This window comes from Hesperophylax consimilis, chromosome 1 (genome assembly GCF_061612785.1).
Source record: "Hesperophylax consimilis isolate HC1 chromosome 1, BYU_Hcon_1.0, whole genome shotgun sequence".
Classification (NCBI taxonomy): domain Eukaryota; kingdom Metazoa; phylum Arthropoda; class Insecta; order Trichoptera; family Limnephilidae; genus Hesperophylax; species Hesperophylax consimilis.
Window position 1 is genome coordinate 14177216 of NC_142836.1, and position 26598 is coordinate 14203813.

At 34.7% G+C, this 26598-nt stretch overlaps 1 protein-coding gene across 1 annotated transcript; it reads right to left on the reverse strand.

Moving 5' to 3' along the window:
* Positions 1-704: 704 nt before the first annotated feature.
* LOC149426321 (uncharacterized) lies at positions 705-26061 on the reverse strand. The gene is made up of 4 exons (XM_089650665.1): positions 25706-26061; positions 15047-15562; positions 14826-14964; positions 705-1538 (listed from the first exon to the last, which is right to left on the reverse strand). The coding sequence occupies exons 1-4, from the start codon at positions 25910-25912 to the stop codon at positions 1234-1236; spliced, it is 1167 nt and encodes a 388-aa protein (XP_089506791.1). The 5' UTR covers positions 25913-26061; the 3' UTR covers positions 705-1233.
* Positions 26062-26598: the final 537 nt, after the last annotated feature.

Consider the following 26598-nt stretch of genomic DNA (forward strand, 5'->3'; position numbering starts at 1 on the left):
AATGAACATTTTTTCTAGTATTGTACACATAGCTGTTATTAGTAATTTCATAGGACAACTGAATTTAAAAAAAAAAATTGTTTCCGGCTACAACATACTTTCGTATTTTTTCAATCATAGAGCAAAATATATTCACAAAAATCTTGAGCTGCCGTAAGTTGTAAGTCGCACGATCTGCTTCAACAAAGTTGCACATTTTATGACTTTTGACAAAAGGTTAATTTCAGGTACCTATGTTGTGGTGGTAAATTTTATGACTTTTAGAAAAAAGGGATATTTTCAGGTATATTTCGCCACTAGTTTTCATTTGTGATTCACAGTAGAACTTTTAAAAATTCTTAGGCAGGAAGCAGTTTTAGCTCAAACTTCTTAAGTGGGAAAAAATTGTGTTTTAAGCATGAAAACTTCTTAAGTGGGAACTTCTTAAGCAAATTTCACGCTAGTTTAAATTGTTAGGTGTAAGCAAATTAATAATTTATAAAAATTTCATGTCAATCTTTTTGTGCAAATAAGTTTATTGAATAAATTTATCGCAAAACTACAGGCTTGTACACCCTTGTGCTGTTTACCAAACTTTGTTTGGAAAGTAATATCAATGATAAATTAAAATTATTGAGTGTAGGTACACTCAATATATTTAAATGAAAAAAAAAAAAAATAATTGGCAACTTCACCAGAATCATTCAGTTAAATGAATAAAAAAAAAAGAAAATAGCAAATAATGAATTGAAAACTGTTCTGTCATTATTTCAGTTTTGTGAAGCAACTGGCCAATAATGTACAGTAATAGAACTTGAATAGAACCTCAACAGAACTTGTAAATGAACTTTGAAATTTTATGAATTGTTCAAAGTCTGTGAATCAACCCGTCCTAAGTGTCGAAGGTCTGTAATTGAGGAATGAATTTTTAATGAAATGACGATAAACCGTCAGTTGATAGTAAGTAGATTAAATGTTACTTTATTGGCAATGACGTCTCATGGATCATATATTTGAGCCACATACATTATGAGATATATCATCAATATTGTTTACAGAGAATCCAATTTGATTCGTCCTTCCTAACAGTCAAATATGATTGTGTGTGCATGTATCAATGTCTGAACATGGGCAAAAAGGACATGAAAATCGAATGGCCGAGCCATCTGAATGCTTTCTTCCACTAGTAAGGATCATATTGGATCATCCGTATTCCCCCTTACACGCCCGCCTTTTATCAGGTTAAGCACATGTTTAATCAAATGCGACCCATTGACTCTTGGGTATGCCAGGCGACTTTATGGCGCTGTTCCACAATTCGCTGCACGGCGTGTTCTCTCCGATGAGCACCTTGCCCAGGATCTCCTTGACTCCCACGGAGTTCTTGCAGCCGAGGCTGACGTACACCGTCACCGTGGAAAGGGTCTTGGAACTCACGGGCAGGCGAGCGCACGAGGACTTAGGGTCCCATCGTGCCGATATGGTAGGCTGGAACCTCTCACTCTTCCAGTGGGACTCTTGGTTCTTATCCGAAATGGAAGCTTTGATGTACAGAGGAGCTGGAATCCAGAACAAAATAAGGGAAATTATTAATTAATTATATTTACAACTGCTATTTTTAAGATATATGTCAGTGGTTTTTATGGACCCTCAGGGTCCTCGTGATTGGTGAGGGGGGCCCGTGGCAAATTCAAATTAATTTTGGGTTGCGTGGACCTCAGGGTGTCCGCGAAAGGTTAGTTTTTAGGTTTATATAATCGGACAGTTAAAAAAACCAAAATAAAAAAAATAACACAGCTAAAGGTACCAAAATGCACAAAATAAATTAGAAATTTTGTGTATTCGTAAAACTTTGCTCATACATTCTTCTTGGCAGTAGAAATGAAGATCAGCAGAGTCTGCCCAAAATAAAGTGGTGGAACACCTCTCTAGGGGGAGGGGAGGGGGGAATTAAAAAATATACATGTTTACGAAGTAGGTCGAGTGAGGTATTGTTCACCATGTTCTCTGACAGGTCCTTAATGAAGAAACATGAAAATAACTGAGGTGAACTCAGACGAACCCATACTAATGCAGGAGCAACTAATTAATTTAATCACAAATGAGGAACTGAAACCAGTGTTTGAACAATGATACAACAAATTCTGGTTACAGAAAAAGAAGATACCAATTTTACATCCTGCATTATGGGCCACTGCACAGAAGTTGTTGATCGATTTCCCTTCATCCTATTTAGTAGAATGTGGATTCAGTGCATTTATGAGCCACAACATGAAAAAAAAAACCTAGTGCAAATTAGTGCTTGTGGAGATTTACGAATTTTACTCAAAAAATCAGGTTTTCATTGAAAAATACTGTTTTTATTTTTATTTTTACATTAACTCCACGACCTGAGGAAAATAATATCCCTCAGGGCATATATCACCTTTGGGGATGCTGTGAGAGGAAGTAGGGAACATGGCTCTTGAAGAGGACCGTGTTGTTGGAGGGAGGAAACAGAGAGGTCGGCAAATCGTTCCACAGCCGAGTTGTTGAACTCAAGAACGAGTCGTACAAGGGACCAAGCTTTTGAGAGGCTAACATGACTGTCTGCGATGGAGCCCCCGTGGGCTGGTCACTTATTGATTACACCTAGTATATGAATGGAAGATACGCTGGGGAGATTAAAGGGGACTAAATTTTAATTTCGATCCCTTTTAGACATAATCAGACATTTTGAAATATTACACAGAGTATGTATGTGTTTATGCATTTAAAAAAAGTTATTATTTCAATAAATACTACTCTATATATCAAAATGTTTTATTTATATCCTATTTTTACCTCAATATTCCCTAGTCAAGACCAGTGGCGGTTCGTGACTTTTGGGTGTACTAGAGTGCTAATATTATAAAAAATGGCATTTCTGATGTTGTTATAGCTGAAAATGATTTTTTTTTTTTTTTCGAAAATCGATTTATTGTATGAAGATTTTCAGGAAATTTCAGTATAGCCGTGCGCCGCACGGAATTCCTGAAAATCTTCATACAAAAAATCGATTTTCGAAAAAAAAATAAAAAATCGTTTTCAGCTACAACAACATCAATTAAGCTATTTTTTGTAATATTAGCACTCTAGTAACCCAAAAGTCACGAGCCGCCACTGGTCAAGACGAGTTATTTCAGTTGAGGGATCATGGTCAGGTTTTTGCTGTGAGAAGGGGTCCATGGGACTATTAAATTTGGAAAATACTGATATAAGTAATTAAGAGTGATTATCCAGATTGGCTAAAATAGTTACAAATATTGTCGCTTGTGTCGCCCTCATCGCATTTTGAAGTCAATTCCACCAAAGGATTAACCTGAAATGGATTTTAGAAAAGGGCTAGCGATATTATGCACATCAACATGTGTAGAAACTGTAGAATTTTAACCCAATAAATATGCAAACAACTGGCCCAATCAGTCAGTTGTCCAACGACTTTCGTGAAGTAGTGTTTCAATTGCAAATTCTTTTCAAGGTACCCCCGAGAGGAAACTGGCATTTTACAGCCGATGTCACTGGAGTAAGTGTCCAGTACATTTATGGTCCGTCGAGCCGGATGGTCCTCAGAAATTAGGAAACATGACACCATCACTGCACTCCTGGAAAGGCACCGAAGCACCTGCTTCCATGATAGGATAAGTGCAGGCATCCGAAGACAGCGGCAACTCACGCTCTACTTGGGAAACAGTTAGAGCATTACAGGAGGAGAATTGGCGCTTAGAAGAAGATTGGTGCTTTCAACGTCAACAGAAAGAGACTCGGTACTAACACAGCCGAGAAGAAGAGTGTACACCGTCACTGCGCTTCTGGAAAGGCGCCGAAGCACCTGCTTCTAGGAGAGGATTAGTAATGGGGCACGAAAACCACAGCAACTCTACATGGGAAACAGTTAGACTATTGCGGGAGGAGAACTGGCGCTTACAACGTCAACTAGAAGAAGATGGGCGCCTACAACGTCTACAAGAAGAGGAAACTGCACGGCACTTAGATACACTGATTGCAGCTTTCCAGGGTGGCTGGAAGTCCACCCTCACAATATTGGATGAGGATAATCTGCAGACTTCATTCTCACCTTACATACCTTACATGTACTCACTATACTGGTGGTTTACTTAACTCGATAATGGGTGAGAGGGCCTGAAGGCCGCCCGTTGCCTAACAAGAGATTCATTCATTAATTCTTCTGAAATATACAAGCTGATTACTTTAACGATCACTTGATACAGTCAAAAAGATATGGATTTTTAATCGACATTTACGACAACACAGCAGTACCTCTCAAAGACAGAAACTTCAACGAATACCTACACTTGGAAGACACGAACACACTTTCTGTGAAAACCATCATGTTCAACCCCTTAAGAAGATACCTTACTGTCCAAGGAAACTATTTGGTTAAAAATACCTTTTCTCGTTGGGGGTGTATCAGACAACAGGTGGATGTACCTAAATAATTAAGGAAATGAATATTTATTTGTTATCACACATTTTACACAGGGAATCCTTTATGAGGCCTATCACCAGACACATATCATGTGTCAAATGGGATTTAACCATAGTAATTAAATTTCAGTTATTTTTCTTGGTTCCTTAATGCTCTCATGTTTCCTGTTTAGAGATAAGAATAATTGCTGCACATTAACACTTGTAGAAACTGCAGAATTTTAACCCAATAAAGGGCCCAAGGCCCAAACGGCCAGTTGTCCAACAACTTTCGTGAAGTTGTGTTTCAATTGCAAATCCTTCCCCAAGGTACCCCCAAGAGGAAACCTGCATTTTACAGTGGATGTCATTGGCGTAGGTGTTCAGTACATTAGTATTTCCCATCGTTAAATCCAAAGTTACCTCGAACATTCCCAAACACAAATTAAAAATGGCATATTCAATCTTGCCCGTAGAACGTTGTATTTCGATTTTTCCCTTTAACCTGTTGAAGGACGGAGCATAAAACAGAAAAATACTAGTAGAACCAAACAATGCTGATTTTGTTTTCATACATTTTTCGAAGCATTAAGGTCAAAATAGCATTGCCAATTATTTTAATAAGAATCATATTAAAACACTCAAATATTCTACAGAGCCCATTGGCAGTCCACGGGTTATAAATTTTCATTTTAGAGGTCAACTGTGAGATTTTATAGGGTTATAACACTACAATCTATGATTACTTTTAATTTAAAATATACAAATGTCAAAAAGATTAAAATTCTGATAAAATCTAATGCAAAACCAAATTAATATTAGAGGCGTATTGATTTATTTTACGCGTAAACTAATATTCCCTGAAAAATTATAAGAATGCAAAAATAATTATATTTTCCATAAATATTGGGAATTTTTCTATCGTCTTCAACACTATGTTATACCATGAAAGAACAAGTGCAGCCAGCCCGCTAATTTTGTTTCGAAAACTGAATTTTGTAATTATGAACTGAGCGGGATTTGAGCCCGCAACCTCGCATATGAAAAAGACCATAAAAGACGTCATCATAAATGCCATGTAGGTGGCTAAGCCAGGTGGCTTAAAGACGTCAACAAAAAAAATCTTTACAATTCGATGCTCCAAGCAGTGGCGGTTCTTTCCTTAGGTCAATTGGTGTTTGACCCCCCAAAATTATAAGACAACAATAATAATAAATTATGTGCATCAGAACAACTGGTCTTATTCTTAATTTATTTCAAATGAACCGTGAAAAACATGAAATTAAATAAACGCCCGGGTTGCCGGCACTGAAACTGAAAACTGAACTGAAACTGAAAAAAGCAGCAAACGGCGGCTGACGAGCAGTGACACCTGTTGTCTCTAATAGAAGCTTTTATCCACAAGTCCACACGATTCGCTGGGTCAATTTAAAGAATGTCCCCTTTGGCATCATCTGTCCCTATGCGCGCCATAGAACAAACGAGATGGCACTAAGTCTTTCGTCGAAGTAAAAATTAGGTACCGAAGAAAGTTTAGGGACGCTTAGGTCATGGCCGTGAGGGAGATAGTACGATGAATATTATTTGTTTTAAAGAGATGGCGACATAAACATATATCAGTTTTTTATTTTACACGCTTGTGGTGTGTAGAACATTGGTTGTTTTTCAATTTCTTCGCACTCAGTATCTTTTTTGGATACTGCGGAGGGGCTTGTCAAACTCTTATTTTATTTAGTTTAATGTTGTGCACAACTACATTAAAACGTAATCTCTTAAAAATAATTTTGCCGTAAGCACATGGATTGTGTAGTTATTTCCAATTCACTATATTAACATAATATGTATTTAGAGTCGCGGGCTTACAAATTGATATAGTGGCACCTGTGGCAATTCTTTCGGCACCGGCCAAATTATTTGAACTCGTAATACAAAAACGTATATACTATAAAGTAGAACCATTTCTCATAAACCAGCAGCATGGGTTTAGAGAGGGCAGGTCTACAACGACCAACTTAATGGTATTTACGGATTACGTCTCAAATATATTGGACAATAACGAACAAGTAGATGTCTCATATAATGATTTTGCGAAAGCTTTTGACAAAGTGGATCACCCCATATTACTGAATAAACTTGAAAGCTTCGGCTTCTCATACATGCTGCTTTTGTTCTTTCATAATTATTTGTCTAATAGAAAACAATACGTTGTTTACGGGCAGTTCACATCGAAACTCTACGCCACAAATTCTGGGGTCCCTCAAGGGTCTAATTTAGGACCACTATTATTTTTATTGTTTATTAATGACATAGGGATGTTTATAAGATTTGTAAAATGTTTATTATTTGCGGATGAGATTAAACTATACACCTGTATAACGACAAATGAAGACTCCATTCGTCTACAAATCGATATCGACGGTATAGTAGAGTGGAGTCATCAAAATAAACTTCATTTTAACAGTAGTAAGTGTTCAATTATGTGCATTACAAGGGCAAAGCGTACTTTATATTTTAACTATAAAATGTCTGGTACCTCTCTAAAACATATTTCGATAACGAAGGATTTAGGAATCACTTTTGACACGCGTCTGACTTTTCGAACTCATATCGATTCGGTGTGCAACTCTGCAATGCGAATGCTGGGTTTTGTTATATGTAATTCGAAATCTTTTACGAATACGGCAGTCATAAAAATCCTTTGTTTTACTCTGGTTCGCAGCATTCTTGAGAGTGGATCGATAATATGGGGACCCGAAGATGCCCTTTACTCAAATGATGTAGAAAAGGTGCAAAAAAAGTTTATGCGATACCTCTACATGCGAGAGTTCGGATATTACCCTTTATTGTATCCCTCTGATTTTCTTGCCGGAATGCTGGGGATAGAACGTCTAGACGTTAGGAGAAATATTGCAATGGTGTTAGTGGCGCACAAGCTGCTAAATGGGCACATTTGCAATCCAGATATTCTGGAACGAATTTCTTTTTATGTCCCTGATAATTTCATCAGAGCTAGACAGCACAGATTATTTATTTTTCCGAGGGGCAGGACCAACCTACCAATGATCATGCCTTTGGGGAGAATAACTACTTTGTTAAATCACATTTCTTCTGTGATTGACATTTTCAATTTGAACCAAAGAGAATTTAAGACGGCAATAAGCATACTATTTAACAAATCTGGTTAATCAGATAGTATTGATGTATTTACCCGTGCAAATAAATGTATGTACTGACTTCTTATAAACTGTTATTTGTGAAATGTAAATGGATTATACTGTTTTTCACAATAAATCAATAAAAATAAAATAAAATAAAATAATAATGTATGGACATTATTCACAATATTAAAAAAGATTAGTCACATATTTTTTTCAAATGACCTACCACGCCTTGATCCCTAGAGACACCTCTGGCTCCAAGTATACCAAAAATGCAATATATTTATGTGCATATATATATATATATATATATATAGGTCCCACAACATTTATTGCGTCCGTGCGTAAATCCGTCTTTGGGCGTCCAGCACTTCTAGTTCTTTTTTTTAGATTGTTTTTGTGAATATTGCACTATGTTTTACTCACAATAATCGCTAATATCATATTTTTTTAATATTCATAATAATGCAGGTTTTGATGTTTATTACACTTTCATACATTTCTAGCGTCACGTACATACGCACGTCTGGGTGTATATTTTTTATATATTGAAGGTTCCTTTTAATATAGGTTTCACGTCCGTTCACTCTAATTCAATTGTTACGTCTTCCGTATATTGCTGACTATTCTAATAAAGGTTTCACGTCCATACTGAATAATTTATTCTGGCGTCCGAGTGTATATTATTTGTTTGTTACATGGCGTTTTGAAGGTCGATTTCATTTTTACGTCTTCCGTATATAAGGCCCTTAAGACTCTTGGATTTGTTTTGAGAGTTTCAAAAGGTACATTTAGGCCGTTGTTATGCCCCTTATATTATAAAACCCCTTAGGATTGCATGACTTATTCTGATATGGGAGATATATTTCACCTTAAAAATAATCAATAAAATATAGTTTATTTTAATTCTTTTATATATCTAGACAAATAGACATCTATATTTTTTGCAATCTTTTGTTCATTTTGAATATCTACTTATGTGAGACTTCTTATCATTTTTACCAATGTATCTTATTTTATTATACGCTTTTTTGTAACATTTTTTTTCATTCTATTTTGTTTTCTCTATTGTTTTAATTTTTAAGAATTTATAATAACTGCGATACTCAACTATTAAACTAGAATGTAAAAGTCTATTAGGTGTAATAAATAAATTAACAAATAAATAAACAACACAAAATATTTCTTACTCTTCTAGTGAACTTTTCACGTTCATAGTGAATTAATTAATTAAATACAGCATCTGTGGTTTAGAGGTAAGACTCTCAACTCGCCATCCGAATCCCGTAATCTGACGGTCAAACCCGGCGTGCCCAAATAATTTTTTATTTGTTTGTGTTATTTCACAATTCATACATTAAACATAATATAAAGTGTGTTTGCAGCACGTTCCAGAGTGAAATATACTCTCAGTATCGCCCTGATGTGAGACCACCATTCCGAATGGAAACGTTATTTCTAAGCTTTTGCCGTATTTGGTGACCAGATATAAATAGCCAGGTACTTTTCTACATTTCTCTTCCCCATCTTCTTCCCCCCCCCCCAATACCTTCACCCTAGTACTCAGATTGGGGATGCCACAGTCTCGCTGTTCCAGACGGGAGCGGTTGAGACTCTTGTGCGGTATATAAAAAAATATATGTTTTATTTTTTTGAAATCCAGAAACACACCAGACCTGACAAAAAACTGTCTATTGATAGTGAGAATTTTGAATGAATATCTTGTTGCATCTTGTATACAAAAGTATCTACTGGGCGCAGGCGTGCGAAAATCATTTTTACAACAATATCCTGAATAAAAATGTATCATTTCATAATTCGCCAGTTCGCTCCATTGCAGAAGGCGGTCGGACCTTTTTAGGTCAGGACATCAATTTACCGTCTACTGTAAACCATCTAACAAAAATGTCCACCCGCGCAGGGTGATTTTTAATTCTAAGTGCTACGTGGCATCGTTGTAAATGAACTGAATGTTGCCAAATCTACCGTTTTGCTTCACCAAAGGCTCAAACAATACATAACAATGTATATATTCGCAAACTGACACGAGGACGCAATACTATCGACGTAATGCGTGGACGCAGCACGGCCGTCGTTATGTATACAAAATAATATCTACTCGTGATCGGTCACGAGGATACAATACCATCGACGAAGCACTTCCGTCGTTACTTATTCAATATAATAATATCTGTTTTTTATATCTAACTTAATTAGTTCAACCTCGAATTGTAATATTTTAATTAATGAGTTAAACTTATTACTATCATTAAGTTAAAAAAAAAATATATATTATTTTTAACATCTATTTCTTAACATCTTTAGCGTTAGAATATTTATTACATAATATTATGTAATATTTATGTAAGTGGCATCGTTGTAAGTGAACTGAATGTTGCCAAATCTGGCGTTTTGCTTCACCAAGGACTCAAACAATACATAAAAATGTACGAATTCGCCAACGGCCATGGGGACGCAATACTATCGACGTAATGCGTGGACGCAGCACGGCCGTCGTTATGTATACAAAATAATATCTATTCTTGATTGGTCACGAGGATACAATACCATCGACGCAGCACTTCTGTCGTTTCGTATTCAATATAATAATATCTGTTTTTATATTTAACTTAATTAGTTCAACCTCAAATTGCAATATTTCAATTAATGAGTTAAACTTATTAATACCATAAAGTTAAAAAAAAAAATATATATATATATTTTTTTATTTCTTAACATCTTTGGTGTTACAATATTAAACAACATAATATTATATAATATTTCAATCACTTTTCTGATAAATCAGATGCTTGTGCTTAGGAGAGGACAACTAGGTATATATTTTTACATATATTTATATTGCAAATATTATTACAAAAACTCTTAATAACCTTACAAGAAAATACAATAAAAGTAATAAAAACAGGTTAGATATAAATAATACCAAGAAATGATACGCAGAAACATAATATGTGGAGTTTATTAAGCAGAATTGATTTGAAAGTACCTACACGGCACACACGCTCATGTAATCTATTTAAAGAAAAACACTGTAAAACCAATTCAAATAAAAATGCTTGTCTTAGAAGAATATGTTCAACATATGTATAATAACATTCTCTCTGATTCTATCTTCAATGTAACCAAAATAAATTTAAAAACTCAATTTAAAATGTATTAAACGTGTACCAAACTGCATAAAATGTAATTATATTATGTAATGACAAATGACATATATTATTTTATAATAAGCTCCCTCTTGAATAACGTTATATTTTTTACAAAATAAAACCGTACTTTGTTTTAAACCACTTTATATTTATTTGTCACAATATTTGTGTTCAATCCAAACCGGTCAACGAAATATAAATTAAAATAAAGTCTTTTAAAACAAAGTATTTGTTTCATTTTGTATAATGTCCAGCTACAAAGTGTTTGTTTTCTTCGATAAATTTAGTATTTTTTAGTTCTTGTAAGTATAGTGTTTAAATTTTTAGATACATAATAGAATAGTATATTGAGGAAATCTGTAATTGGTTTCTTAGTTAGGTAAATTACACATGTATTAATGAACCACATTGTAAACTGTTGATTTCCCTGAAATAAAATAAATAATATCAAACAATAAGAAAAGTTATGAGGTGGTATTAGAGAATTTTAAATCGATTTTCTTTGCAATTAAATAATAATTTAACAATAACTTTGTAAACACCACTTTTATTTTTTATATTTTGTTTCGACCGGGTTTCGCTACCACCGAATGTTCTTCAAAAAACAATTTTGTTTCGTTCTTCGTTCGATAATGATTTCAATGTAAAATAGTGTGTTTGTGTAAACTCCGCTCATACGAGTTTTGAAAACATAGTGTAGAGATATAATATAAAATAATAATCATCCTAGACATGAAGAAAAGTCAATAGGTGTTGCATATTAATTAAAAATTGATAAATGTATCCAAGACACTATCCAGATAGCATTTAGTTCGAGTTGAATCCTGCAATGATACACAAAGATAGCAGCCAATAAAAATATGCGTTAAGAAAATTAAGATTAAGTATGTTTTATTTTTATAGTGAATATCTCACAAGAGTCCCAACTGCTCCCGTCTGGAGCTACTGAGACTATGGCATCCCCAATTGGGGTATATTGAAGGGGAAGAGATGGGGAAGAGAAAGGTGGGGAAGTACCTGGCTATTCAGATCTAGTTACTAAACACGGCTAAAGCCACTTGGAGCAACGTTTCAATTCTGAATGGTGGTCTTACACCAGGCCGATACTGGGAGTAACTTCCACTCTGTTGGTAATTCTTAGTCGAAGTATATTACAGTAAATATGACTGAATCAGATAGGGACACATTATCTCAGTTGGTAGGGTCACGGCTCGGAAACCCAAAGGTCCTGGGTTCGAATCCCAAATGTGACCTTTTTGTAATAGTGCCTTTTTCAGATTTTTCCGTTTCAGATGTTCGATTGAATTTCGCTAATATTGTCTTCATTAATTAAAAATAATACCTAATCTAGATCGGCCACAGGTACGCAATACTATCGATGTAATGCGTGGATATAGCACTACCATCGATATGTATTAAAAATAATATCTATTCGTGAACGGACGCAATACTACCAACGTAATGCGTAGACGCAGCACGATCGTCGTTATGCATTAAAAACCACGCAGGGTGCTTCTTAGTTCTGAGCATCAAGCGGCATCGTTGTAAATTAACCCAATGTTGCCAAATCTGATGATTTACCCAACCAAACGCTCAAATAATATACAACAATGTACTCGCAAATGGCCACGGGGACGCAGTACTATCAAAGTAATGCGTGGACGCAGCACGATCGTCGTTATGCATTAAAAACCACGCAGGACGCTTCTTAGTTCTGAATGTCAAGCGGCATCGTTGTAAATTAACCCAATGTTGCCAAATCTGATGATTTACTTAACCAAACGCTCAAATAATACATAACAATGCACTCGTGAATGGCCACGGGACGCAGTACTATCGAAATAATGTGTGGACGCAGCAAAACCGTCGTTATATATTCATAATAATATTTCAGCATGATCGGCCATGGGGACGCAATACTATCAAAGTAATGCGTGGATGCAGCACGACTGTCGTTATGTATATTAAATAATATCTACTCGTAATCGGTCTCGAGGACGCAATACTATCGACGTAATGCGTAGACGCAGTACGATCGTCGTTATGTATTGAAAATTATTTCGACCGTTGTCGTATATTCAAAATAATATCTACTCGTGATCGTTCACTGGGACGCAATACTATCGACGTGATGCATGGAAGCAGCACGATTGTCATTATGTGTTAAAAATAGTATATTCTCATGAGCGGCTACGGGGACGCAGTACTATCGACGTAATGCGTGGACGCAGCAAGACTATCGTAATGTATTCAAAATAATATCTACTCGCGAACGGCCATGGGGACGCAATACTATCGACGTAATGTGTGGATGCAGTACGACCGTCGATATGTATATAAAATAATATCTACTCGTAATCGGTCTCGAGGACGCAATACTATCGACGTAATGCGTAGACGCAGCAAGATCGTCGTTATGTATCGAAAATTATATTACTTCGTGGACGCGGCAAGATCGTAGAAATGAATAAAAACATACACTGCTCGATATATACATTGTGTAGCGAACCTGTCGGCAAAATTTCAAACGTTCAATATTCGTTTCCAGACATTCCGAGAGATTTTTTACTTCCACAAAAATTTTTGCCAAACGATTCTACATGGGGTAAGCATCGTTCTGGCCAATTTTGACGTCAAAACATTGCAGCGTCCGTATATCGGACGCTGTAAGTCGGTGGACGCTACAATGCTATGGAGTTTTTAGGGGTCGGACGCAACAAATGTAGCGGGATATATATATATATATATATATATATATATATTCAACAGTCGAAAATGATTCCTTCCAGAGAAAATATACTCTGGCCAAACACCAATACAAGATTTTATCATATAATCAATCTTACAGAACAGAGCGTCAGGGATGACTGTTCGGGGCAAAAGATTTTTGCATTATGAACAGGAATAAAAAATACATTTGTTTTTATGTGTTTGAGTATAGCGAAAAATTGAAAATAAACAAGTAACTAGTTAATTATTTTCTTTTATTTATTAATAAGCATTGTTTAAATACTGTTGTAATATGCAACATTTTTATTTTTTTCAAATACCTGCTTTTTAACACATAAAATTAATTTCAAAGTACATTGATTTACATAGTTTTTTAAAATACTATTAAATTGTTTTTTTTTTAAATTATTTTATAAAAAAATAAAAATAGGGTAGTTGGTGTAGGTAGAAATGTGTTCTATTACAATTTTTTTTCTTTTCCAAAGTACAGATATTACGTTTGTTATGTTTATTATATGTAAGCTTGATTTCTGGTCTACTCTTATTACGTATTGGTGAATAGATTTTGCACATAATTATGAAAACTAATAGCAAAAAAGAAAGTTTAAAAGATAATGATTATAATAATAAAACTTTTGCAGGTAGGTTAGTTATTAACACACTTTGGCCGGGAAGGGTATTTCTACCCGTTCGGTCAATTGATGCTTAAGGCCGGGAAGGGTAGTTCTTCCTTTTGTCCGGGCCTCATTTCAATGACAGAAAAGACAGATTATTCAATGTTTTTATATGAACATTATACACCAATCTCTTTGTAAAGGTCCCAACTATATGTACATAATTATCAAATCGTAATGAAAGTCTTTTTTAAAATTTATTTTCGTGCCTAAAAGGCAAAAAAAAATGTAAAACATCGGTATTTCAACAAAAGGATAGTATATTATTTGTTAATGAAATAATTCAATTCCTGGAATGAGGGTTTTTATGACCGTGAAACCCGATTCGAATCTCTTTCTCCGTTCCGCACCCACTCAACTCCTATGTGCAAGCGAGCAAGAGATGTCGGGTGTATTTAAAGAAAGCATGTGTGAGCAAATACCGATAGGCGGCCGTAATAAACATACTACAAGGTTAATTGAGTTGCATTTCAAATAATATTCGATTTTTGTTAAGTACTTTTATAGCTTGGGTATTAAAAGCAAATTAAAGAAATTCGCACGGGACCTTTATTTTCGCCCGGACTCAGCATAGCGCCAGTGCAAAAAACACCCGGCTGAAATGTGTTAATACATAAGGCGGTTATAGATTGTTAATGGTTAATAGATAATGATAAAGACAAACAAACCTTTTTGTTGTTCATGTTCTTGCATAGTTTTGATGTTGCATCGCATCTTTTGGAGGGTAATTGTGATATAATCATTCATGCCATTTTCACTGCTTGTGTAAAGTATACTTATTTCCACTTGACCCTTTTTATTCTCTTGCTGTAATATAAAAAAAAGTAATTTTAGGCAATAGACAATAATATAGAAAAAGTAGGACTAAAAAAATTAAATTAAAACCTACCGCTGCTTCAGATCCAGATATGCCACTGTTTAGTTGCTCTATCGGCCGCCAGATGTCAGGCGTTCCCGTCAAATCGTATTTCAAATCTACATGGAACAGTTTCACATCGAAGTTCCAAGTAGCGGCGCCGATAGTTCGCCTTTTTTCCGCTAGGCTTTTATTCGGCTCGTTCTTTTTTTCTCCCCTGAAGGTGTCCATGAACACGTTTTGAAACTTTTCGATTCTGGAGGTGGACTGCGGTTCCGCGGGAATGGTGTAGTTACCTTGCAGGACGGGTAATTTTCCCGCTTTTTTCTTCTTGTCGCCATCTTTTTTAGGCGGCGTAGTGTCCAGGACCGCGTATATCGTCAGCGATATGAAATGGCCAGACAACTGGGAAACCAGGTTCGAGTCGGAAGCCGATGGTTTCTTGGTCTTCTTCTGCCCTAGTTGGAATTTGAACTCTTCGTTCCAAACGGGCCACGAATTCTCCTGTAGTGTGGTCTCGAATTTGGCATCACCAGGGAAAAGTTTTACCTGAAATAATAAGAAAAATATTATAGTTTACAGCCTGTCTACTTAATTTGTTAGTGCTATGGGTCTGAGGAGGATCAATCTCAATTGTCGATGTGTAAAATACGTCATTAATAATGGGCATTGAATTGCGATTGACGTAACTTCAAACGAACCGCACAGGGCCGGCAGTATTACTAACATCTCAAATGTTTCTAGATGGATCTCTCAGGAAGCTGCTAATTAGTAATACGTTAATCAGAAATAATTAAAATAAACTCCACGGAAATATCGATTTGTTAGGCCTGCTGGGGTAAAGTCGACCGTAGGTCCGTCCAATACGCCGGGCCGCGCCCCGCATTTTGTTTTTACACGACTTCATCACTTATGTCGTTAAGATTCCCACTTTATTTTAGAGATTTAATAGGGAGAATTCAACCGCAGGTCTATTAAAACAACGGGGCCGCGCGTCTCATATTTTTGTGCACGGCTGCTTCACTTACGTCATCAAGATTCTGGCTTTATTTTAGGGTGTTGTCTCGTCTTAAAAAAAATTATCTCCTCTTGTCACATATTTTCACATAATTTTTCACCGATTTCGTGGTTAGCTAACCAAATAACCCTCACAGCATTCCCCGTAGACTTAGGAAAGAGAGGATCTAACTCCACACAAATCTATCTTGGTACATTCATACGCCTTGCTTCTTTCAGATTCATACATCGACTACGTGGTCTCATACATACTAATAACTAAGACACAGCAAAGCTAGGGTAAAACCAGTGCAATACTCTAGGGAAAAACTACTTAATTTTTAAAGCCAAAAACGCATACCTATTAAAAATTATATTTTGATGGCTTCCCGGTTTTAACATCGTTAAGAAAAATAAAATTTTATAGTTGAAAAACGTTTTATAAAATTTTCAAACCGTTTTACATAAAATATTTTAATGGTAAGGTCCTGTTTTTATTAATCTTAAATATAAATAACTTACATCTGAAGGGATGTCTTTAGAAACATTTGAAGTTTTAGTAATACGTTCATCAGAAATAATTAAAATGTGAACGTCGAGCAAACCGCAGTTCACAGTCTTATGTCGCCTTAACTCGTAAAGTAATCATTATAATTCACTGCTTGTGATGTACTTCTCGATCTCTATGTGTTGGTTAAACATTGCATCCATATATACACAAACAAAAGTAGGCTCCTATGTTAATACGTAGTACGGAAAAAAAGGCGTGTGAGCGAAGTATGCAATGTTCGTCATCAGCATAGTTGGACCATGTCAAGGGCACTGTTCGCCGTGAGCCTATAATACTATATATTCTTACATTGATCTACTAGCGTAGTCCAGAGATTCTTAACTTCACGGGGAGGTAAATAATAAAACTCGTTATAAAGCTGCGTCGGCAATATTTATTGCGCGCGGCAAGTCGTCAACAAGTTCAAATTCACATTGTGTCGATGGAAATGCTACATATCATGAAACACCTCTGATTAAGACAATAATTTACAGAGAAGAACTACAAGAAGGTCATAAAACCAGAATAAAAGAAACAAAATAAAGACATCTTCAATTAAAAAAAATGTAGGTTGCAGGTTATATAATGGTAAAAAAGACAACTAAATAAGTCTCAGGCCCGGTATATCAGTCGGTTCGTATCCTCGCCATGCGCGACATTTCTTGCTCAAATTTAAGCGGGCTAAATTGGCCGCTCAAGCCTTGGCAAGTCGCATAATATTTTATCACCTTTTTAGACGCAGGGCGCTAGCAGTAACAAATGTCAAATATGACGATTAAGTAATTGTATGCTTCCATCTCACGTAAATTGCCTAATTTTATCAGTATGGACTATTATATTCAACGAGCGATGAGGGATATTGATGTTATTAATTGGTAATTAATCTAAAATAGATAAACTGTCTTGTAAGGGTATTGTAAGAGCAATTTTTCAACGTCAGAACAGTTTGTTCTTGACTCCTGCAAAACAAAGATTATTTAAAATTAGTATCTTCGCATACAGCACCATGTTGATTGAAGTGGGGGAACTTTAACAGTAGTTTGGTTTTAGACAGAAAAAGAAATACGTCCCTCTATTAAAATCATACAGGCTTACGACCTATTTGTATTTGGATTATGTTCCAAACCGCGCTAAGCTCGACATTCCAACCAAGCTGAGCTTTAAATCAACTGATATATCGGGCCTTACCAGCCTTACAGATATAAAATGGAACCCAATAAATTGATAAAATAATAACATATTATGATACCTGAGAGCTTATCGACTGCTGAAAATATCAGGTGTAATAGTAATAAAACCATGTGATGTAGTAGTAACTCTCACAGATATGACGTTGAAAACAGTAGAAAAATCCCAGTGCTTTCATTCATAAATAAGCGGAATACTTATGTTCCGAGGAGCACTTGTTAAAAACCACTGGCATAAATAAACAAACAATTTATAGCATAGCAATTAATATATACAAAGATGATTAAAACTCCAGTAATGAGGGTTTACATGGAAAAGGGACTCATCCGTGAAGCTGTAACGTAGATTTGGTTTGACTCACGTGGTGATATTGCAGTATATGTAGCTACATTAAATACGGCCCATTTTACAGTACAGAAATGTAAATGGTAAACGCACGTATTAGAACTAATAAGGTGTGGTTAAATAGCAACACGTTTGAAGAGTTACGCAATAAATAAACTGCCAATCTGGCAACAGCGAAATCAGCAGATGCCGACCTACTGATACGGCAAACTACAAAATTGAAAGGTAAAAACACCAGAATCAGGACTTTATTGAACCGAAACACGGAGTATGGAGAAGATTTCGACTGTGAAATTACCACAGAAAAAAAGCTGGGTGAAGACGGTGTAGAAATTCTTGTTCTATTTTGCTGTAGCAGCCTATTTTTAGATATGTGAGACACGTACTGATGGCGTAAAGCAGGGGTGGGGAACCTGATGTCCGCGAGGCTTTTCGGTGCGGCCCGCGAACTATTTAAACATATAAATAGGCGATCCAACATCCCATTTTACCGATAAGAAATGAAATGTGTAGTAAGAAATTTTGAGTGTAATACTAATTGAACTGGGACTGGCTTACAGATTAAAATTATAATTGTGGATTCATCTGCAGACGCATTTAAGAAGGAAACCATTCTCGTGTTTGAAGCGCAGTTTTAAAATTCTAGTTACAGACTATGTGTTGCGAAAATCGGGGGAAACCTGGGTGTAGTTTAAAGGCGGCGATACACATGCCTGTAAAATGGAACAGTAGCTTGCATGCATGTTAATGGCATGTACAAGTTACTGGCGCAATGAGAATACACATGCAAGTTAAACTTGCATGCAAGTTGCGTCCTTGCATGCCTGTATTTGCAAGACGTATACACATGCCAGTCACTAGACAGTACGTGTCTCAAATCACTCTGAGACTGAGTAGTCTCAAGCTTTTTGGCAATGGAAAACATTCGAAGTGAATTAAATATCATCGTATTGCAATTGGCAGTACAATGTGTGGCTAATTTAATGAGAGACTGAGCTACTGGCATGCCCGTACCTGTCGCGACGTTCACACATGCCGGTTTCATAGCCCCCCTCGTCCCCTCCCTCAACTTGCATGCCAGTAAATCAAATGTTGTGCAATCTACTTGCAAGGCAGGTACAGGCATGCAAGTTAGCGTATACACATGATAGTAGCTGGCATGTGCAAGGAGCTTGCATGCAAGTGTGCCAGCTACAGGCATGTGTATTCCCGGCTTTAATTAAAGTTGGGGACTTGCAAATGGATTCACTCTTAAATTAAAAACAGTTGTGTTCAGAATGTAAAAATAAAGTTACAGTTGTGGATCCATCTGCACAAACATTTCGAAGGAAACCATTCTCGTGTTTGAAGTGCGGTTCTAAAATTCTAGTTGCTGCAAAAATCGAAGGAAACCATTTTCATGTGCTGGGTGTAGACATAATCAAAGCTCGCATCAAGATTCAATCTTAAGTTAAAACAGCTTCCGAATGATGTGTAAAATTTCAGTTGAGGAGACTAAGGAAAAATCGGTTAAGGAAGCCGTTTGCAAGTTCCGAGGAAAACCATTTGCTTGTTCCACGTGTGAAGATTATTTAAGCTCCTCTTATACAGAATTACTCTTAAAAGGAAGCTACAAGCCAAAAATGTGTATATTATTGGCATACCTTATATTGTAGGTAGTAGGCATGAAAATCGCTTGACAAAAGGAGTCTAAAAAAGGTTCGATTTCAAGCAGAAAACTGGTTTTTATTTATTTTGTGAATAATTTTGTAAGAAAGAAAAAAAGTTAATCAAGTGAAACTGTCACAGATAATCTTAGCTATGATAATGTATTTTTTAAAAGTAGTTTCCTTTACGCGTTCATACATTTCTATTGAAAAAAAAATTGTAGTAGTTTACATTTAAATTTTTTATTGAGTTTTTATTTGTATTCTACTCAAGCCAAACGATAGGAAAACTTCAATTTATCTAAAGCATATTTTTTGGTATTTATAATGTACACCAATTCGTTATAAAGATTAATCAAAACAGTGCTTTAGCATTAAGCTTTGTCGTAAGTGTAAACCAGTCTTGTGTTTTGAACGCAGCTTAAAATTCGATTTGCGGACTCGGTAGTCGCAATTCAAAGGAAACCATTATCGGATTCCGAGTGCGGTTATGAATTTCTAGTAGAATAATCATATGTGAACATGACATATTCCATTTATTTATTCAAATAATTCTTGTCACGTGTGATATAAAGATAAAATAAAAAGGTACTTGGTAAAATGAGGTATATATAACTCCCTAAGTGCGGCCCGCGGGCGATACTACAAACATCAAAATGGCCCCAGACGGTGAAAAGGTTCCCCACCCCTGGCGTTAAGTCTGATAACCTGTGCCTGCCCTAAGAAATCGTACTAGCGAAATGGGGTAAAATTCGGTTTATGGGAGTCACTCGAATAACCGAAATTGAACTTGATTTAGACTAATTTAGGGCTGGGGAATCCGAATCTGTAAGAATTAGGTGGGGGTCGGCACTATTAACTGAGTTATAGGGTTTTGAAATTTCGTACGCGGTACATAGAAACCATGTTTTTATTATCAACTATGACTTAAGAAAATCAAATTAAAGACTTTTTAATACGTTGACATTTCAGAAGTGCCAACCAAAAAATAAAAAGTGTTGCCATATAATAATAATTCTTACAGATTCGGATTCCCCAGCCCTAAATTAGTCTAAATCAAGTTCAATTTCGGTTATTCGAGTGACTCCCATAAACCGAATTTTTTCCACGAAATGTAAAAAAATTCGATAAAAAAATGTCAAACCAACGAATTTCCATTACTTAATTTTATTGGAATAACATTTTTAATAACTTTGAAGGTTTTACCCATCAATGTAATATTCTTGAAATAAAACAATAATAACTTTGTATATAAGGACGAATTTACTTAATTTACTATTACCGAACGGTTTCGCTTAACACGCGCATTATCAATGTACAAAATTAAACTAATCAAATAATACAAAGTGTATGCTTATACATAAAAATAGAATGAAACAAAACATAACATAGAATAAAACAGTAAGATAGCATGAAATTAAAAACACAACACTCTATTTGTATTGTAAAAAAGTAATATTCAATCGTTTTTTAAACTCCAATTAGTATAATTTGATCTCCAACTCTCTACGCCGAACGACCGGAAACTACCGAATCAACACTGCTACTCTCGTGATAATGGTGGAATACGTTTCGACGAGATATTAATTAGCGCTAGTATTTCATAAAACTGACATGGAAGCCTTGACGCAAGATTTATCGGTAAATTTAATTTAATTAATTTCTGGTGTTAACTATATTAACTAAAGTATAAAATCTCAATTATTTGAAGAAAGACATACAAATTTCAATAACAATACTGTATCGGCGATTCAATCCAATATTGTATTTATAATATGTCTTTCTTGAAAGAATTAAGTTTGTATATGGGGACAACTATGAATTCATATATATATTGCGTATAATATATCTAAGCAGAACTATAAAAAATAAATAGGCGCTATTTATGAATTCTTTGAAGTTCCAGTACACGCGATGTAAATTCCCGCAATATTCCCTGTCTGGGAAATATTCTAAAAAAATAAATTATAGGGAATTTACCCATTACTAAGCGATCGGAGAGTGAAGTTTAAGTTTTTTACGTTGATAGAAATAGATGCTTCATATTTGATGCATTATAGAATGTCGTATTTAGTTACTGGTCAGAACGATACTTGATAACGCCCTGGATATATACAAAAATAATTTAAACATAAGCTTATACCTAACTTATCACTGCGCTGTTTCTCCGATGGGGTAGGCTGAGAGGATGAACTGCCACAAAACTCTGTCTTGGTTCTGGGCACACACTCCTTGCTTCATCCACATTCGTACATCGTCTCATATCTATTACAATCTTCATTTTTTATGACTATTGACAGACCCGACTCAAGTATTTTATTCTCTTTCATTGGCAAGAAAAATACAGAAGATCGGAATCATCTAGCTCAATAATATGAACTTTGAAATATCAAACTAACAAACCATTGCAATCAGTTCGTGGTTCAAGTGATGAATAATGACTTTACGACCTACTAATGACAAGAAGTCAACTTGGAGGTCAATGTTTCTGAAAAAAGCCCTGGACAGCCCATACTCGAGAACAATTTGAAGCCACGTTGTGGGGGGGAAGATGAATGAAAAATGCCAAAACCTGCTTATATTTTTTACTGACTTATCCTATTCCTTATCTCATCAAATACACCAAAATCATAGGCTTGTAATGCAGCCTATATAACAGCCTATAAGGGTATACCGTTATAACTGCATTAACAAGACAAACAAATATTATAATAGTTCATTATGCACTACTTTGCAAACTAATCTATTTTATTTTAAATTTACGATTTACGAGAATGAGGAAAAATACTTCAATATTTTCTCAAGGTTGAAAAATGCTTGAAGCAAATTATATTTATTATTATGTAAACTTTAAACATACTATAATTTTGTCTCTAAATTTGTCTGGGTTTCGTCACTCAGGAGGAAATATTTATAAATAATAATGCATGAGTCATTTTACTGTTGATTGACAACATAATGCACATAATGTAATGTTATTTTCATGCAAAATAAATTTAGAAGTTTTATTAGCCAATGACCAAATACATGGATATAAATTAATATTTATAATAATTATTACTTAAATGTTATCACTTTAGTCCAAGCTTAGGCTTTCAAAAAGGGTTGCAGAATTAGGGGAATTGCTGTTTATTCATAACTTATCACATGAATAGTTTAAATACCTAGGTTATAATTTTTATAATCAAAATGCCACAGCCGAGAATCGAACCCCGATCAACTGCTTGGAAGGCAACTATGCTGACCATTTTTATATCAGTGGCATAAATTTTCATTTTAATAATGAAAATATAAGAACTATAGCTCACAGTCGTGAAAAAACACGGGATATTTTAACCTCAATTTCTAAAAAGACAATTAAAAAAATTTCGGCTTAAATATAAGAATATTCCAGGTAGGTACTTTATAATTATTTGTTCAAACAAACAGTTCCTAATTTGAAAATGACCCTTAAATTCAAAGTAAAGCCAAGTTGTAGAGTTTATTGATCCAGATTTAGAGACACACAATCAAAATCTGTATTTTAATTACAGTGTGTAAATAAAGAAACTTTCTTAAAAAAAAAAAATAATAATAATACTTATCATGGAAAAGCATTTGGGTCTTGCCGCTGAGAGTGCCGTTATTACTTTTCTATCTTTTAATAAGAATGAGGGAGAGGTCACAAGAGAGCTATTAGCTGCACTCCTTTATTTGGGTTCCGAATAATGTTAGTTTTGAATTTCAGTTTCCAAAAAATCTAAACTGCATGCGTGAAAACAACTTATTTGGGAATCTAATATACTGCTTATATACAAAAATACAAATATATTATAACCAAGCTATTTCAATGAAACATTAAATTGTATATTCTCTAGAGTACGTTAAACATTGATTGGTGAACAGCATCTTCTCAACAAGAAATATTCTTTTGCAAATAATATACAATTCAATGGTCTGATAGGAATTAATTAAGGATGGTCTTCTAGGATGAGATCATTGAATAAATATTTATCTGGAGCCATAAAAGAATATTACTAAGGCATGCATATGTATGCGTATTCTCATGATCTTATTGTGGTTGATGTTTGATTTTCCATAAGTGCAGTTTGCATGCGTATTCTCATCGTCTTATTGTCGTTGATGATTGCTATTCCCTAATAACGGTTTGCATGCGCATACTCATCATTTTAATGTTGTTGATGATTGATATTCCCTAAGCGCGGTTTGCATGCGCATTCTCATCATCTTATTGTCGTTGAACTATTAAAAACTCTAATGCATTTTTTAAAGGAAAATGAAAACTGTGTGTCTTTTTCAATTAGTTCACTTGGGTGATGTGTCTTTGTATTTTATAATGATTACATTAAGAAAGATATGCATTAAGCAAATATATAACCAATGGATGTCAACCAGAGTTTTAGATAAGTACTATCAGGATTGCCTTGGTGAAACACAACCATTCAGAATGGAAATGTTGCTTGAATCGGCTTAAGCTGTGTTTGGTGACCATATCTGAACATCCAGTAATTCCCAACAATCCTCCGTCTCATTTCCTTCCACGTTCAACTCCCTCCAAGCTCACAACATATCCCAATTGGAGATGCCAGAGTCCCACTGCACGCAGAGTGTTAGTAAGGAAACAGTTGGGAATCTTGTGCGGTATTCATATAAAAGTGTTTTAAGGTTTGTAAAGAAGGATATGAGTAGTAAGGATATGTAACTATGGCTTGACTATAAAAAAGACGATCATTAATTAATTTGTTCCAGTTTAGCTTATTCATTCAGGTATTGGTACAATCAATATTGATCTGAACGTTGAGTTATTGTAAATAAACCTACTAGTTTCCCAATAATAGTAATTTTTTTTCATTTAAATTCTTCGAATCAATTCTCTATTCAAGTAGAGAAGATAGAAAAGCAACAGTAAAGTAATTTAATGAAAATCTTATTCGTCGTTGAAAATAATGATTCATTTCACTTACAAGATTAGACGTCATTAAAACTTTTCATTCGGTTTTACAGTAGAACGAATGAAGATTCAAAAATTAATATTTTCTGATGACTTTTATCATTAAATACTTCAAATTAATATTATTATAATTGACTTACATAAGAATAACAATGATAATAAATTGGATATGTGTGGGTACCTACCATGCTTTTATTTTAAGTTTATTTTTCATTCTAGGCATACAAATAATGCACATCATTGTATAATATAATATGTATATTAATTGGTGCACATCACTGAATAAAATAATATAATAATTTATTTTTGCATGAGATGAACATTGGCTATTTGGTGTGCAACATTTATATTATTTTCTGTAATGTGTTGTCAACTTGTAATAATGCTGACAAATAAATAAAATCATATTTAAAAATGAAAAAAAAAGTTATGTGGTAATATCACAGGTGCCAGCTAAAAATGATAATTACAAAGGTTTAGAATATAAAAATAACAGCTTCCATTGAAATATGCAATAATGTATATTATCTAAGACGTTTTTAGTAAACCTATTGTTTTTCTAGATGAGTGAGTAATATTAACAAATTCTATTAAAAAATTATTAAATTGTCACCAAGGATATTTAACAAAACAGGTCAACATTATCTTGATTATTATGTAAACTTGGACAATTCTATATATGGAATTTATTTTTTCTGTTTGTGATGTCTCTAATATAAACATTGCCCATTAAATATTTACTTGGGTAAATATTTGTGATCGCTGGCCACGCTTGTAAATGCTGCCATCCCATACAAAGAAAGCGAATTTTCATTTTACTTAATTGAAAATTAATATTAAAATTTCACAATCGCAGATAGTTGCATTTTTAAGTAATTAAGGTGAATCAAAAGGTTTTACTGAAGAAAAAAAACGTATTAAGCGTGGCCAGCGATCCCAAATAATTAATTACCTTTACTTGTAGTAAAAATCTAAAAAAAAAACAAGTTTAAAAAAAAATGATAAGATTAACTTACCTTGACAAGATAACCTTTGGCAATAGATAATCCAAAGAGAGAAGGGAGATGTCTGGCACCAATCACAGTAACATACAATATTTTGGTGACAGAATTATGCACAAGTTTAAAGCCTATTTCAGGTTCCACACTGCCACTGCCTGCGAGACGTTCATTTCGATTTGAACTACCGAGGAAACTTTTCACTTTTTGAAGGGAAAATGCCATGATTCAATCGTGAGAACAAAATAAATTTGACTTTTATTGGTTTACATCTGGACGAATCACCTTTATATTGAAATATAATCGAAAACGATCTTGTTTACTAATTTACAAAACAGTCTAGGTACGCCCGTTCCCCGCCGCAAAAATCTCAAATCTGGAATGTCAACAAGTGGTTTTGACAGTTTGCTGGGTTTGCTGCCAACTGCGCGTGCGCGTCCTCACTGCTCATAGGTGGCCAGGTAAATAATAATGTCATTTGCGTCGGTTCTTACTTATTGAAATAAGAAATAATGTTTCTCTGTTTTCCTTACATGAAATAAATAATTTTGTGAAAATTTTACGGGAATTTTTTTTTGTTCAGTTATAATATTCCGAATAGAATTTAATAGATGAATAATGCAAGAGAGCGGATCGCAATAAGGGAAAGGACGTGAGTGGTTTATTTATGAAGTGGACTTTTCCATGATGTCACTCTCTGCAGATTCAGCTCGTTATTGTAGGCTTATACTAGCGACCACCAGATGGCGGTAATAAATTTTGTTTAAATTCGAAAAAATATCATGAAATGTGTAGGTACATATTATTATTCACGCCCAGTGGGCTTTCACACAATATAGAGAATGTAATGTATTTGTTGTACATTCGAACAAAGGTAAACTAAGTACATGTTATTGATTTATAAAATAAAT

Coding starts and splice junctions, on each gene's coding strand:
- LOC149426321 (XM_089650665.1), bottom strand. CDS start 25,912: ATGGCATTTTCCCTTCAAAAAGTGAAAAGTTTCCTCGGTAGTTCAAAT. Junction 15,563..25,705: donor CCAAAGGTTATCTTGTCAAG/GTAAGTTAATCT, acceptor TTATTATTTCAG/GTAAAACTTTTCCCTGGTGA. Junction 14,965..15,046: donor TATCTGGATCTGAAGCAGCG/GTAGGTTTTAAT, acceptor TTTATATTACAG/CAAGAGAATAAAAAGGGTCA.